The 15482-nt window shown below is 58.8% G+C and overlaps 1 protein-coding gene across 4 annotated transcripts in view; it reads left to right on the plus strand.

The window, feature by feature from the left end:
• col4a6 (collagen, type IV, alpha 6) overlaps positions 1–15482 on the plus strand; it is a 38829-nt gene that overhangs the window by 17783 nt on the left and 5564 nt on the right. For 2 of the 4 annotated variants that reach the window (XR_013330126.1, XM_077742474.1), the window contains exons 7-32: positions 7660–7737; positions 9890–10024; positions 10107–10151; positions 10221–10340; positions 10412–10477; positions 10542–10577; positions 10658–10720; positions 10790–10825; positions 10900–10941; positions 11021–11110; positions 11204–11257; positions 11326–11388; positions 11459–11503; positions 11583–11636; positions 11703–11772; positions 11844–11954; positions 12029–12187; positions 12370–12414; positions 13124–13213; positions 13280–13437; positions 13508–13690; positions 13755–13938; positions 14548–14592; positions 14802–14873; positions 14998–15105; positions 15190–15408. Coding sequence is in view for 1 of the 4 variants with exons in the window: in XM_077742474.1 (XP_077598600.1) it covers positions 7660–7737; positions 9890–10024; positions 10107–10151; positions 10221–10340; positions 10412–10477; positions 10542–10577; positions 10658–10720; positions 10790–10825; positions 10900–10941; positions 11021–11110; positions 11204–11257; positions 11326–11388; positions 11459–11503; positions 11583–11636; positions 11703–11772; positions 11844–11954; positions 12029–12187; positions 12370–12414; positions 13124–13213; positions 13280–13437; positions 13508–13690; positions 13755–13938; positions 14548–14592; positions 14802–14873; positions 14998–15105; positions 15190–15408 (2371 nt within the window). In the remaining 3 variants the exon portion in view is untranslated. The remainder of the gene's footprint in view (positions 1–7659; positions 7738–9889; positions 10025–10106; positions 10152–10220; positions 10341–10411; positions 10478–10541; positions 10578–10657; positions 10721–10789; positions 10826–10899; positions 10942–11020; positions 11111–11203; positions 11258–11325; positions 11389–11458; positions 11504–11582; positions 11637–11702; positions 11773–11843; positions 11955–12028; positions 12188–12369; positions 12415–13123; positions 13214–13279; positions 13438–13507; positions 13691–13754; positions 13939–14547; positions 14593–14801; positions 14874–14997; positions 15106–15189; positions 15409–15482) is intronic. The other 2 variants (XR_013330129.1, XR_013330127.1) reach the window with 2 other exon arrangements.

Consider the following 15482-nt stretch of genomic DNA (forward strand, 5'->3'; position numbering starts at 1 on the left):
CCGTCCATGACGCACTTGACACGGCTCCACTTGGAGCGGCTTTTCATTATTTTATACAAATGTTTCTCCACATGTGCACCTGGCGCCACTTCCAAATCATCCCGTCGACTTCCAGCGGCGGAGAAAAATCTAGTCCCCCCCCCCCCCTCCGCCTCCCATCGGAGCGGGACTGCCGACTCCGCCCCCTTCATTTATAGTTATGAGCGGAGAGATGGAGCCACGCCCAGCGGGTGGGTGATCCTCACCCTGCTTGGAGTGGTCACGTGGTGTTCCAAAAGACTTTGTGAACATCTCCATCTAGTTTTTGTCAAAATGTCCCATTTGAGAGGCAGCCTGAGTATTGCCTCTCTTTTTTGGCTCCTTCAAAAAATCCCCAGAAAAGACAAGATCCATTTTAGCTTGAATTGGTTCTCCCCCAACGATGATATTCATACATGGTCTATTTTCATGCTTTGTTGAATGATGTTATTATGCATGGTGCACAAATGCTTAAAAATGCTGTTTACATGTTGAAACCTGTCACAAGTGGGATGTTTCAAGCTAATTTGTGTTGCCGTGTCAACATTCCAATTTGTGCCGCGAGGTAAGACCTAATGTACATGAAAGCCCATGCACAATCTTGTCTCTTTTGCGCACGTCGCTCGGTCCAAAGCGCCTCCCTTCCAAAGACGCCCCCCCCCCCCCCTCAGAACCAAAGCCATCATTTATTTATCAGAGCGAAAGGTGTTTTATTGCCGAGCGGAAAGGGGGGCCTCCAGAAGTGACAAAAACCACGTGTGTGGCACCCGCATCAGTTTTTGGGGAAATCCCCGCCAGAACTAGCTTGGCTTGACTTTTGGATGGTTTGTTTTTGATTTTTTTTTCAGGGGGGAGCGAACACACGGTGTCGCTTTGCCCCTCAATTGCTCGCACTGAGCTCCAGGCCGGGGTTGGGAGGGGGGGGGGGGGGTCACGCCAGAGGTCACGGGGGCACAGAGGCGGCCGTGGCCGTTGCTTAACATTCCGCCCATTTGTTTATTGCACCCCCCCCCTCCAATCTCTCTTGCTTGTCATCATCTTTCTTAACTTGTGGATAGAGCAGGTGTGTGTGCGTAAGTACATGCTTCTTTTTCCATGGTGTCTTTGGCAGGGGGGGGTTGTTGCCGTTGTATTTTTTTTTCCATCCAATTATCATTTGCATGCCTGTGCAGAGGGAACACATCTTCTATTGTGTTCAGCCCCCGGCGTAACTTGTGGGGGCATGTGGCGAGCGCCGCTCTGATTTTACAACCGCACCAACCTTTCGGGGGGTCAAGATGTTTCCACGTATTTGCCCCCGGCAGGCGGGCCCCCATCCATCCCCGCTCATTTCAATCCAAACAACAAGGTGGATCGGCCCGGCCCACCAGATCTTCTTTGATTTCCGGGGCCCGTCCCGCAATTTCCAGGTCTTTCCGAGCCGGCGGGTCAAGGTGGCTCGCCGGCTCGGAAACCTTGGCCCCGAGGTCGGAGCTTTGCGTGAGCGCTGAAACTTTAGCGGCCTAAGCCCTTATTGGATCTGTGGCTTATTTGTTTTTCTCTTCCTTTCTAATAAGTGGGCACGGCGGCTGCCAAAAGAGAGAAGAAAAAAGGCCCGCCCCGGGCTGCACAAATACCACCACATATTGCGGAATCAGTCCGCGCCAAGGGAATATTAAGCGCTAATGGCGGCGCGGCGGCGCACGCCCCGACCTGTTCTGGGCCCTCCCCGAGACTTTTGGGGAGATAGCTTGGCCGAAAGAGCTGCTCCTCTTTAGTTTGCTCGTTGGCAACGGGCACAATCCAGTCTTGACTTGGCCCCCCCGGTTCTGCTTCTGGTAATCTTAACCTGGCACCATAAGGAGAACATTTCAAGTTTCTGCCTCTCGTGTTGCCCCTCTCGCTCGCTTCTCGTTCCCAAAATAGCCGGCTCGCTCATTCAAAAGCAAAGGGCTCGTGGGGGGGCCGGACGGGGGTGGGGGGTGGGGGGGGATTTGTTTTTGGCTTCATAGTCGGTGCTAGTGTTCACATCAGTCAAGTTTGTCTTTCCTGACGGCAGTGGCAGGACTTTTAGTCATTCCTGCTGTGTAAAGTAGCCTTCCGGGACCTTCCGAGACCTTCCGGGACCTTCCGGGACCCTCCGGGACCTTCCGGGGCCTTCCGGGGTCTTCCGGGGCCTTCCGGGGCCTTCCCTAATCTGGGCCAAACATAGACAACATCTGTTTTGTACACATCATTTGTACAACATTCCCAGGCAGGAAATCCTTTTGGAGGTGACCTTACCTCTGAGCGCACCATCTTTACCCCGACCAAAACTTGAACCTGAATGCTTCCTGGAAAATGGGGACCTGGTCCCGCCCCCAATGGAGCCACCCGCGCTCATTTCCAAGAAGATCCACAATTGTGTGGAAAGCACAATCTTTGGCTTGCCTCTCGCCGTGGATACATTCTGTACTGTATCTACAAAGAGGCTCTCCCTCCCGCTCTGCACCTACTGCAGGTGGGTCTGGAATGCGCCCCCCCCCCCCCCCCCCCAAGGCTTGACTGCACATGCCGTCGTTTAAGGGAAGCTCCGACTAGCACGGGAGGGGGACCACAGATAAGATCACTTTTGGATGTGGAGGCGAGAAAAGGTCCAAAGCTAACTTGTGGGTCTGGCTCCATCCGCGGGGCCGGCCGGAGTCAACCCTTCCACTCGGTGCCGTCGGTGGGCCAGGCGGGGTCTGATGACACGCAAACGCCCCCACATTTTTAAAATAGCCCAGACGGATGGAGTGTCGGCTTGTTAGTGACTCATCTTGGCCCGCCCGGGGGCACTCCCCATATTGTGCATTAATTGCCCGTCTAATTTGTAAAAACAGGCGCGGGGACCCATTCTAAGGCGCTTCCGGCCCAAATGTTTTGGGATGCCAGATCCAAATTAAGATGGCTGCGCCTTTCTCCCGCCCAGACGCAGAAAGCCCGGGCCCAGTCCAAGTCCAGGTCCCGGTCCCGGTCCCGGCGAGCCTATCTGGTGCAAACAAACGGCGTGCCCGGGAAGAATTGTGGCCCCGGGCCGTGTTTGACTGCGATTACCACTCACTGTAAAAGAGAAGAGTGGAGTTGGAAAAAAAGGGCCCAGGGAAAGAGTGAAATGAATGCCGTGTCTTTTGTTGACAGAATGAAAAGGCACGGGTGTTTGCCTCCACTACCTGAAGCCGCCCCCCCCCTCCACCCGCTCCCCTTCCGCCACGGCCATCTTTTGTCTGGGCATTCTTGCCGTCACGAGGAGACGACAACTTCTCCCAAAGCTAGTGGGCCGACGGGCGGGCGTGAAATTGCACCCGTGGGCCGGGGGAAATGCCATGCTTTAGACATTGGCTTTTTTTTCCATTAGGGAAGAAACCTAAACAGCACACGCTACGTTACGTGGTCTTGACTTACTCGGGCCTCCTCCTCTTCCTCCTCCTTCTTTGAATAGCGAGCACAAAGCGGCCTGACCTTTCACCTTTAGCGCGGGGAGGTTCGGACGGGCGCGGGGAATGGAATTCTCGGCCCACGGGTGCCGGGAGACCGGCGGGGCGGCCCAGTAAATGTGCAACTGCCCGCCGCTGTTGACTTTCAGAGCTGAACATTAACTGGCCCACTTTGCTGCCAACCTTTTCTTTGAAAAAGTCAGCCGTGGCCCACTGGCGCCGAACGGCCGCCCGGGCGGGATCCACCCTAAACATTCTTTAGGCATTCATGGCCCTGGCGCTTTTGCCGTCACGTCCCCCTCGCCTTGGGCCGTAAAGGCCAATGCTTGGTCTCGTCGCACTTCCCGCCGCGCTGCTGCCAACGTTCAATCATGTCCGGCGAGCCCGCACGGGGGATCCTACGACTTTACGAGGGACTGGCGCCCCGAAACGCCGCTCGCCGGGAAAACAAAATTCCCAAGCTCTAAATGCCGTCGCCCGGCGTACCTGCCGTGGCGCCGCCGTCTTTGGGGCGCCGCCGTCTTTGGGCCCCCGCGGCTCCATTCCCACGCGGCGGCGGCGGCGCACGGAGATATACGAGGATGAAGAGCCACGGAGGAGGTGCAGACAGGTGTGTGACCCCTCCGAGGAGGCGGGGCGCTTGCCATGGCGATGAAATGGAATGTCCGCCTGACCCGCGGCGACCCTTCATCAGCTATTAGCCCCGGGGTGCCGGCGGGTCCTCGGCCCGGACCCGTCCCCCCGTTCTTCCGTTGGTGGCCACGAAACAACATTTCTGGAGAAATAGTTGTGGCCAGCCTTCCTCGCGTCCCCTCGACAATAAATCCATTCAAGTTTTCCGTCTTTGCCTGACGTGATATGGCCGGTAACCCGAGGCGCGCGGCTAATGCTAAAGGCATGGGTGCGTCCTGAAAAGCCTAGCCCCGGTTTTTAGAGGCCAGGCAACGCGATCCCGCCCAAATGCTGGAAAAGAGTGGAAAGGTGAGAAGCTTCTGGATTCCTTCCATGCTCTTTTCATCACTTGGCCATCTACCAAGAGGGGGGGGGGGGTCTTGTATTTGAGAGCAGGCCCTAACCAAAGCCTGTCCCGTCTCGACGTGTCTTTCCTACTAGTGTGGTTTACCGTGTGTTCCCTTTCAAGGAGCGTGGGGCAATGAGGCGCTGGCTTAGGCCCCTGACCTCCAAAGTCAGCAGGTTTCAAGAGCTCTCCCGGGGCCCCTTAAGCCCCTCGCGCCCAGCCAAGCACCGCTCGGGGACCGCGCCGTTTAAAACCTCAAAGGCAGGCCCAGTGCCTGCCTGCGTGTGGGCTGGACTTCAGTTAAATCCCGCGGATGGCGACTCACTCGCAAGCTTTTGGCTGGCCGAACGGCCCTTTTCTGTTGCCTTGTTGGTTAAAGGTCTATCAGGGGTCTATCATAGTGCTTTCCCTTTTGCTCTCTCTCTCTGTCTCTCTCATCCTTGTGTGGGGGGGGGGGGTCGGCCACTCAAAGGCCGGCCCTCTCAATTTATTGACCTTTTTGCATGACTATGAAGCGCCGTAAATTAAGCACCCACCCAGGTCATCCCGACGGAGCGGCCCCTCCCCGAGGTCATCGGCGCCTCCCCCCACTCCGTCGGTTGGGCGCCACCCGACGACCCAGCCGCTCCCTGACAACCCCGTGGCGTGCGGCGCGGTATTGAACGTCGATGGCGCGGAACCCGAATGCAGACGGGCAGAAAGAAGTCAAATTCCTTCTCTAATAAAAGTGTTGCAATATCTGGCGGCGGCGGCGGCGGAGAAACAAGTGCACCTGTGTGGAGAAATGACAAGACAGACAGGATATGACCTGCTCTCGCTCTCTCTTTCTCTCTCTCTCTCTCTCTCTCTCCCTCTCTCCGGCTGTCTGTTTTTAGCCGGCGGGAGTTTGAACTTGTCTGACTGAGGCTCACGCAAGTCAGAAGACGCCGCAACTGCCATGGAGGCGCTGGAAGCCCGCGGGCCTTTCCCGGCTCTTTCCCGACCGACTGGCCTCCTCGGAGGTCCCGCCGGAATCTCCCTCGCCCGGTCCGGGCTCTTTGGAGGCTCTCTATCTCCGATTGTCTCCCCTTTGAATGGCCAGAAGATGTACGCCACCCCATAAAATCCCCCCCCCCCCCCCCGGCGGGGGCGCATGCCCGCGTCCCCGACATGGAAACGGCGCCCCCCTCCCCTCCGCCTTGGCATGTTTAAGGGCTCCTCGGCGGTATAGAAAGTTTCCAGTGGCGGGCCAAAAGGCGTCCCTAAATCCCGCCGCCGTAAAGGGCGGCGGGATTTAGGGACGCGGAGAAAATGACAGTGTGGGAAGGGCGGCCCAGAGTGGAGCCAACCAAAGTGGAGTGGACGTGAAGTGGCGCTCTCCGATGGAGCCTTTGAGGGAGATTAGTCAAGCGGGGGAAGGCATTGTGCGCAAATTCCTCAGCTAACCCCCACATTCCTCCTTTCTTTTGGCGTGCCATCCACCTATACCATCAACGCCGCCACCGCCTATTGTCCCGTCTTGCCACCACACGCCCCAGCCAAAAGACGCAAACTGTTTGAGAACCTCGACAGCGTTCTCCACATTTATCTTCTGGGGAGGAGGAGGGGGGGGGCTCCACCTTTGGGCTCCACCATTTCGAGATGTTTCCTCGGGAACCTCCAAAAATGGCGAGCGACTCTGCATCCGCAGAGTAAAAGCGGTCAATCATTGAGCGTTCCGTGCGACCGCCCCCGTGGATGATTAAGCCCCGGCCCGTAATCATTGGACCGGCTTCCCGGAGGGGTTGATTGGCGCCGGGCTCGGGGCCCCCGAGGACTTTGGCTCGGGCTTTGGGATCTCTTGTCAAACTGCCGGGAGATGAAAGCCCACCTGGCGTCTGTCTATAGGTGAAGAAAAATGTGGCCTCCTGTGCAGACTTGCCTACGTCAAGTCGAGCCAGGAAAGCGGCCCGGCGGGGAAAGCGGCCCGGCGGGGAAAGCGGCCCGCTCCGGCTTTCCCTCCGCTTTCCACTCCTTGTGGGTCGCCCCCTGCCGTGCAAAAGGCCCACTCTCGCCGACCAACGCGTGCCGCCGCCAAAGAAACGCCTGTTGACTTTCCACCGGCGGGTGTGGAATTCGCCAGTGTGTGCGCACGGCGGAGAGGCCAGTCGGACAGCCTTCCCGGGGAGAACCAAAAAAAAAAATAGTAGCATAGGTTTAGGCCGCTGGGGCGCTGTCCTAACATTTATGCTGTTCTTTCAAATTTGTTTGATCAACACTTGTAAGTGGGGGAGATTTACGGCCCTAATAATTATGCCTTGCCTGAATGTTTGCGACTGTGTGTTTACTCGCCGCTGTAAATGGGCTCGCTCGCTGGGCCCATTTTATGCAAACTCTTTTTACAGTCCCTTTTACCACAGGTGCCATGGTCCAAAATCTGCTTTAAGACAGCCGGTTTGCCTCGGGGCCTCGCGCTGGGTGGCCCCCGCTTCCGTCAACTCCGACGCCAGCCGGCCCGTGTATGGAATAAACAGCAAAGTGGGGTCGTCCTCGCTTTCGTCCTCGCTTTCGTCCTCGCTTTCGTCCTCGCCTTCGTCGCCGCCCGTACGGCCAAACACAGCTGCTTAGCCTCCCGCGGCGGGCGGCGACGGGGTCACGGCAAGAAGATGGCGTAGGAGAGGGAGAGATGAAAGCGCTGTGTTTTTCAAAGCTTTCTCATCTGGAGCCGGGCTCGAGAAGTTTCTTCTGACTTTGAAACGGAATTGTGTCATTTTCATCTTGTTTCTCGCAGCCTCCCAAGACAAACACTCCTGTCCCGTCATGCCACGCGCCTTCAAATGCCATTTTTCATCTCTCTCTCTGGCTTTTGGGTAACCCGAGACTCGGATAACATCTGCCGGCAAGTCCGGGCGTGGGATGGCAACAAAGGGCGCCGGGTCCCGCACGCACGACTGTTTGGACAGCGCGGCGGCGTGCGAAAAGACGGGCGACACGCGCCACTCGGAAGAAGTAAAAGAAGAAGAGCTCCTTTCTGCCTCCAAAGTGTGGCGTTCCCATACTGGGCTTTCTTGGCCTCCTTCTGTCACGGCCATTAGAAGAGCGTCCCAAAGACGGACTATTTGATGAAGGCCACCCCTTAATCTGCCGTTGACTGGGACTTTAGCAGATGCAAAACTTAAATGGACAGCACAATGCTGACTTTTTCCTGATGTTTTCTTTTTGTCTCCACAGGGGCCCAGTAGCGATGAGCCATGTGACGGTTTGGACTGCAGCAGAGGATGCCGCTGCAACCCGGAAAAGGGATCCAGGGTGAGTCCTTCCTTTTTACACCTTTTTGCCCCCAGGCAGGCGCAAAAGTCAAAGCTCACCAGGTTAGTTGGCTAGCTTTCGTAGCTTCCGTAGCGCCGACCGACGAAAGGCAATTTCTTTCTCAATAAGTTCTTTGGGGCTTTCCAAAAGCCGAGAGGGAAATTGCTTTTGCATGTCCAAACCTTCTCCCGACTGTCCAATGCTAATGCTCGAGGGAAAATGGGGGTGTCCGCCTCCCCCCCCCACCCCCAGGTGACGTCCAAACACAGCAGCGAGATGCAATCCAGATGCGCCCTTGTTTTTACTTCGATTAAAGTCGGAGGGGCTCGGTGTTCCCCGGGGGAGATGGAAGCGGCCTCAGATCTTTTTGTTTGGACAAGAGCGCTCGCCACCTTCCATTCGTTTGATCTGAAAACATCCTCTGGCTCGCTGGCCGGCCCGCCAAACGCCAACGGACGATCTCGCCCGAGAGGGAAAGAAAGCAAAGCGCCAACGCACGCCCTTTCCAAATAAGCGCGTGTCGGCGGGATTCCGCCGTTAAGATCCAAATCTCCGTATAGACTCCTTGCGAGCCGTGGCCGCCACCTTTGAACGGGACACGCTTGAGCGCACGGCAATAAGCGCGGCCCAGGCCGGGCGCACGGCGGCTCCGCTTGAAGCCGGCCAAGCCGGACCATGAAAGTCGGCGACGTTGCGAGACCGGCGCCGCCGGAGCGCCGCCGCTTTGATGTGCTTTTTGAGCACCTTGCAATATAGAACCCCCCCACCCCACCCCCACACACACGCTCTAACGCCACTCCTTTGTTGCTCGCCCATGTTTTTGGATGCCGCCGTCTTTCTTATCGCAGCATCGCCGGGGCCCCCCGATGGCATGTTAGCGGAATGTGGTTTATAGCGCTCCACTCTGCCCGCTTCATCAATTTCCACGAATTTGGGATGGGACGTCTGTCGCCGTCAACGGCTGCCAAAGTCTTAAGCGGCGTGTAAGTGCGAGGGAGGGGAGGGAGTGACACGATACGCAGCAAATCGAGCCCTGCTTGTTGTTGCTGTTGTTGCCTCCAGCGCCCTCCTGTGGCTCCTTCCTACAACGGCACTCATCCGCATTTCCAGTTCCGTCGATCACGACGATGGCGAGATAGAACTTTGTTCCTAGTGTATTGGTCAATGACCTCCGGGTCACTTGTACCCTGTACATAGAAGAATTCAAAAATCATAACATTTGCAGAGCAGATTCGTCCCTTTTGACAAATCCCGAATCCACTTGCACTTGTCTCCTTTGCGGCTAGTGTGAGCTAGTGTGGTTTCCGAAGCATCAGTGGCGCTTCCCAGACGGTGATCCCAAAAATGTGCAAATCAGCAGAGACTCTGTATTAACAAACGGCGGCGGCGGCGGCAGCTAAATAAATACAGCTGGATGGGACTGGAGTGTATGCATGCGTGTTTGCATTTTCAAGCGCGTGACCGCCGCCTTCTCTCTTAGCGTTGCGTCCAAAAGGAGCCCAGGGTCCGTCCCGGCTGGGGAGGCCTAAACATCCCGCCACCTGGGCGCCGTGGCGACGTTTCTGGCCCTTTTTCGTCGGCCGAGGAAGTCCCTCCCACCAAATTCTGTCCCCGTCACCATCCTACAGTGAGCACGCGGCGTGACAGTTAAATCTTGCGCCCGCCGGCAGAACAATACGGCCGTTTAGATCCCCGCCTCCCCTCCCGACGTCGGTGGCGAGGGCGCGCACAAGCCAGAGTGTCAGGAAGCCAGGCGGGCCCTGGATGGGAGCGGCCTGGCCGGGCCGGGCGGCTTAGCGGCCCCCGATGCTCCGCTTTGTGTCCTTTGTGCCGGAGGGGATTTCCACCTACCTACCGGCTGACCACTCTGCTGGAAGATGATGAGGATGAGGGTAGAAAGTCCGCTCGGGGCCCGGCGGAATGTCCAATAGCGGACGGACCGCGGCCCGGAGGCGGCTCCTCTGGGTTTCGCTGCCCACCGCTGGCGAATATGTGCAATTGCAACAACAACAAAAAAGTCCCACTAGTACTAGTAGGTACATATTGAGTCTTTGTACTATTGTGTCTGATGATGATTCCCCCCGTTGTATACAGGAGCCATCTTGTGTTTTTGCATTGGTGACCTTTGTCCTTTTGTCCTTTTTCCGCTCAGGGTCGTCCGGGGCCTCTGGGCGACGTGGGTCCGAGCGGGCCGGAAGGGTACCGCGGAAACCCGGGACCTTCGGGGCCCAAGGGAGAGAAAGGCCACATTGGCTTGAAAGGGCCGTCCGGCCCCAAAGGAGACAAAGTGGGTGATGCCAGGCCTTTTTACACATTTCTCCACTAAAGTCTAGTTTAGTAGTAACGCCACTTTTCCATTCATTCCACAGGGACCCATGGGAGTACCTGGATTTCAAGGAAATGACGGCGTCCCGGTAAGTACGTACGCGCACCGGAGCGTGGCTGGAAGAGGCGCCTCCACCGCACTCTCCTTTCGCTGGCAGGGTCACACCGGTCAGCCCGGCGGCAGAGGACCGGCGGGCTTGGACGGCTGTAACGGGACCAGAGGGGAACCGGGCTATCCCGGCTTTGGCAGCGGGGCCCCCGGGAATCCCGGATTTGCGGTAAAGACCCGTCCCCTCGTCCTTTCGTCCACTGTGCCGCCTCCCGCTAACGTCTGCGCCGTGTCTCCCAGGGGCCCATCGGGCCGAAGGGCCAGAAAGGGGAACCGCGATACGTCGCGGACGGAGGAGGCGTGATCGTGAGTTGTCGCCCACCGACTTAAGCCAAAAGCCAAGCCCAACAATGTCCTCTCTCTCTCTCAGAATGGACCTGGTCTCCCGGGAGAAGATGGACGACCCGTAAGATAGTCCCATAGTCCCGTAACCGTGTTGAATCATGCCATTTTGAAAATGTGCCTTTCCCCCCTCCCCCCCTACAGGGCACTCCGGGTCCCACCGGACCAGTCGGGTTCGCCGGCCCGCCCGGGCCCGAAGGATATGCCGTACGTTGACCTTTGCCCTCCGACCGTGTGGCGCGGTACGATGAGTCAAGTTGTGTTGTCCATTTTCAGGGCCCGCCCGGTCCTCCCGGTCCACCGGGGCCGATGGTAAGTAGAGAGACAAAGCCAGACCTCCGCCGCCGGAAAAATGCCGCCATCTCTCGCTATCCACGTCTTCTCAGGGGAGTCGCAGCGACGGCTATCAAGGCGAGAAAGGAGACAAGGTACGTCTTGGCCGTTTGACCACGGCGCCGTCCGTGGCTTCAAGTCGACTGGTCACAAACGGTGGCTCCCTCCGCCTAGGGGGACCTGGGTCTGCCGGGACCCAGCGGAACTCCGGGCGACGGCTCTCTGAGAAGCGAGCAAACGCTCACCATCTACAAAGGAGATAAGGTAGCCCGTGCTGGGAAAAGGGATGATACGACGGCTAGCCTTGAGCGCAGGAGGAGGAGCCTGAGCGCACGTCCTCCATTCTTTTCTTCTCAGGGGGAAGCGGGACCCAAGGGGCCCCTCGGCTTTCCCGGGAACCGCGGCCCACCGGTAAGAGCTGCCGTCAAATCAGTCTGTTCCCGTGGTAAAAGTGCCCGCCGTGACTCCCCCCACCCCAGAGCCCTTTTGGTTTCCGCGGGGAATTTGGAGAGAAAGGGGTGCCGGGATTCCCAGGAGCCAGAGTAAGTCATCATTTTTTTTTTTTGGAGAATTTTCCGTCTGATACTTATTCTGCCGGATCATTTTCTCTAGGGTCTCCCAGGTTTCAACGGCCCTCCCGGTCTACCTGGACAGCAGGTAGGCTTTGGGCACATTTTGCCGTCCGTCTTCATTTCCATGGGCTCAACCGGCCCGCTCGCCCGACTCCACCCGACAGGGATTTCCAGGCGGCGGCGGTTTCCCCGGCCAAGCGGGATTTCAAGGAGTCAAGGTAGCCTCCTGTCCTTTCCGCTCCGGTGCTCGTCCTCCGCCGTTGTTCACCCTGGCCGTCTCTTAGGGAGAGCGGGGAGAAACCGGACCACCGGGACCTCCCGCCTACGTCAGCGGCCTTGGCGCCGCCGTTCAAGGTGAGCTTCCGCGGCCCAAATGAAATGCCTCACCGGGGTGGGGCAGAAATGCAAGTGTGTCCGGCCCTCAGGACCACCGGGCGAGCCGGGCTTTAACGGGCTTCCGGGCTCTCCCGGCGACCAAGGACCTCCGGGATTTCCCGGCCCGCCCGGCCTACCGGGATTGGGCGGCTTCCAATCGGGTGAGGCGACGGAAAAGGAGCTGGCGGTTGGCGGCTGGCGTTTTGTTGACGCCTCTGACCCTTTATCGACGCAGGCGGTCCCGGCCGCCCCGGTCTGCCGGGCGCTCCGGGCCCCAAGGGAGAGAAAGGCGTCCCCGGCGTCCCCGGCTACGGAACGGAAGGACTCCCGGGTTCCCCCGGACTTCCCGGCGTCCCCGGGGCTCCGGGACTCCCCGGGACACGGGGCACCCCCGGTACGTGGACGCCACTTTTTTCTTATTTGTTTGTTTGTCGGCGCGGCGAATGGCCTCGGCCGCTTTTGACCGTGGCGTCGAGCCGACGGTAGAAGGGAGGGACGTTCGGCGGGGACGACGGGCTTAGAGCCGTGGGGGCCATCTTTGAACGTGAGGCTGACTGAATTTACTGTCCTCCGAAGGCCGACCCGAACAGCCCTGCGTCATCTATCCCGAAAGACCCACCGGTCAGTCAAATGCAGGTGGTATCCCCCAGCGAGCGCTCCCACGGGACCTCTCGCTGGGCCAGTAAGTCTTGAATGAGAAAAAGGCCGGCAAAGTTCACTTTGGGTGGCCCTACTCGGCGACCCTACTGGGCAGCCTACGCTTAGCCTACGCTTAGCCTACGCTTAGCCTACTCTTAGCTTACTCCTAGCTTACTCTTTTGACTCGAGGTGCGGCGCTCGCTAAGTTTGGCTTGCATACTGGTCTTTTGACGGCGAGCTGCTTTCCTTCTCTTTGGCCACAGGGTGTCGCCAGTGAACACGATTCCTGGATTTTACTTGCCCTGGGGGAATTGAGCAAGTCAAAGTAGTACTCCTCTGCTAACTATTTATCCAATTGGAGATTTGCTCGGCGGGCACGGCAACGTAAAATCGGTGAATTTGGTTCACGCTTGATAAGAAGCTGTGTTATATACAAATAAGATAGACAAGCTGGCACTTGGAGGCCGTCAACGCTTTTTATGGCCAACCACAACAAACTAACCGCCACTTCACAGCGGCTCTCGGAGCCAGATGGAACATTTCTCTCTTCCATTTTTGTCCCGTGAGCCCGCGGCGGACGGAGTCCAATCCCAAAGCCCTCCAATTTGTGGCCTTGACCAAAAGCTTCCGTCGTGGTGGCCTTGACGAAAAGCTTCCGCCGCCCTTTGCCCATTTGTTCTTGTGCTCGCAGCGCCGCCAGTGGTCCCAGCGCTCCCGGGGCTTCCCGGACTGCCCGGATCCCGAGGCCCGACGGGGGAGCCGGGATACGGAGGCTACGCCGGTGGGTGATCCGACGTCCAGTGAGTCTCGAGTCAGTGCTCTTCTCAAGCCCCGTGTCACCCCCAAGGGGATCCCGGCGACTGCGACTGCATCGGAGGCGGCACCGGGGGTGAGCCCGGCCCTCCCGGATCGCCGGGCGCCACCGGTCGCCCCGGCTTCGCCGGAGCCAAGGGCGAGTCGGGCGACGTCGGCTCGCCGGGTTTCGCCGGCCCTCGGGGACCTTCGGTGAGTGTGCCGACCCCCCTCCGCCGCGTCGGGGGGAACCCCGAAAGCAAGCCCGACTCTGGTCTCTCAGGGCCGTGCCGGCGAACGCGGTTTCTTTGGACGCAAGGGCGAGAAGGGCGCCTCCTACTACGCCAATTTGGGTTTCGGAGGCAAGGGTGAGCCGGGAGCCACCGGGCCCCGGGGCCCCACCGGCCAGACGGGAAAAGCCGGCAGGGACGGCTCGCCGGGCTTCCCCGGACTGCCCGGACCTCCGGTGAGTGCAAGCGTTGGCCCGTGTGGCCCGGCCGACATCGCCTCACGTCTCGTCTCGTCATCAGGGCGACGCGGGATACGGCACCCTCGGGGAGAAAGGCTTCCCGGGTTTCCCGGGCTCCAAGGGGCGCCCCGGAGCGGCCGGCGAGCCCGGCCGCGGATTTGCCGGCACGCCCGGTTTCCGGGGAGAGCCCGGGGAACCCGGTCTGCCGGGACTGCCGGGACAGCCGGGTTTCCCAGGACCTAAAGGTAAGAGGCGTCCGTCTGGACGGGGCGAAGGGGATGCGCTTGGCGCCATCCTTCTCGCCACGCCCCCCCCCCAGTCTTTAGGAGGGTTACTACCCTCAGCCTTCCCCTCCCCATCCACCCACCCGCCCAAGCTGCTTCCTCGCCATTCCCACTGGTCCGCCTCGGCCGCTCTCGCAACGAGACGATTAATGGTCTCCATTAATGAGCTTGCGGGGGACGTGGAGCACCACGTTCCTTCGTGACACGCTGGCCCGCAGAAACGATTGCCTTTAATGCCAAGGGTTATTGCAGCCACGGGTATTGCAATAACGGGCTGCCTGTAAGCGTTTGTAGCCTAAGTTGAAGGTGCCTTTTTATGTGCTTTTGCTTGAAGCAATGACGCCTCCTCCAAGTCATCCGATGGAACGGATTGCTGATGTTTTGTTTGATGAAGCCGATTTGGCGCATGCAAATGACCCTGACTGGCTTTGTATGCTGCTTTTTTTTTCTCTCTCTCTCTCTCTTTCTGTGTGTGTGTGTCTGCATCTGCCTTTCCAAACAACCCATCCATCGCTCTGTCTCCCCGGCACCCCCATCCATCCGTCCATCCACCCACCCGCGCACCTCCAGGTGAAAACGGCTGCGGAGAACTTAATGGGAGCCAAGAGGGAACGGGTGGGTAACCAACCTTTTCCGGCGTCCTCGAACGCTGGTGATCCCCAAAGCCAATTGAGGGGAAAAGCCACTAGAAGATGTGAAACGCTTTTCCTACTAACTTTGCCGTCGTGAAGCCATAGACTTGACTAGAATTGTCCGCCGACTCACGGATCTAGCTGCCTTTGGCGGACCATCGATTGCTCTGAATTGTCTGTGACCGTTCCCAGGTCGAGTGCTTCCTTGCTCCGTGCCCGGTGAGGCGGGACTTCCCGGATTTCCCGGCGTTCCCGGACGGCCAGGTGAGTGGGGAAAAAGAACAAACAAAAATCCCCAAACCTTTTCTTTCTTCTCCTTTTCCTAAACCGTGGCCAAAACAGAAAGCCAAAGTACAAACCCCGTGGCTCTTTCTGCGTGCGGCGCCAGGTCTGAAAGGTCAGCCGGGTTCGCCCGGGGGCCCCGGACGTCCCGGATTCGACGGCGCCAAGGGAGAGAGGGGAGACGGCGGCTTCGGTGGACGGCCCGGACCGCAAGGTAGCTGCCAACATTGCCATTTGTACAAGATTTTTTTTTTTTTTTTTTTAAAAAGCAAGGCCCAAACGATTTCTCCCGGTCCAGGTTTCCCCGGGCCCAGAGGCGACGGCGGCCTTCCCGGCATCCCGGGTCGGAGCTCGGACGGGGCCGGGGGAAAGGACGGCGTCCCGGGACGCCCCGGGGCCAAGGGACAGCCCGGAGAAGTCCTGGGAGCCACGGCGGGACCGCCGGGTCGGGACGCCTTCCCCGGAGCCCCCGGAGACAAGGGCCAGCCTGGGACGCCCGGAGGACCCGGATCACCCGGTGGGTGGCCCGGCGCCCTGCGTATAGACTCCCTCCGAGTACGTCCACGCGGTGGCCACACGTTTTCTGGGTTT

The sequence above is a fragment of the Stigmatopora nigra genome, chromosome 20 (genome assembly GCF_051989575.1).
Source record: "Stigmatopora nigra isolate UIUO_SnigA chromosome 20, RoL_Snig_1.1, whole genome shotgun sequence".
Taxonomy (NCBI): domain Eukaryota; kingdom Metazoa; phylum Chordata; class Actinopteri; order Syngnathiformes; family Syngnathidae; genus Stigmatopora; species Stigmatopora nigra.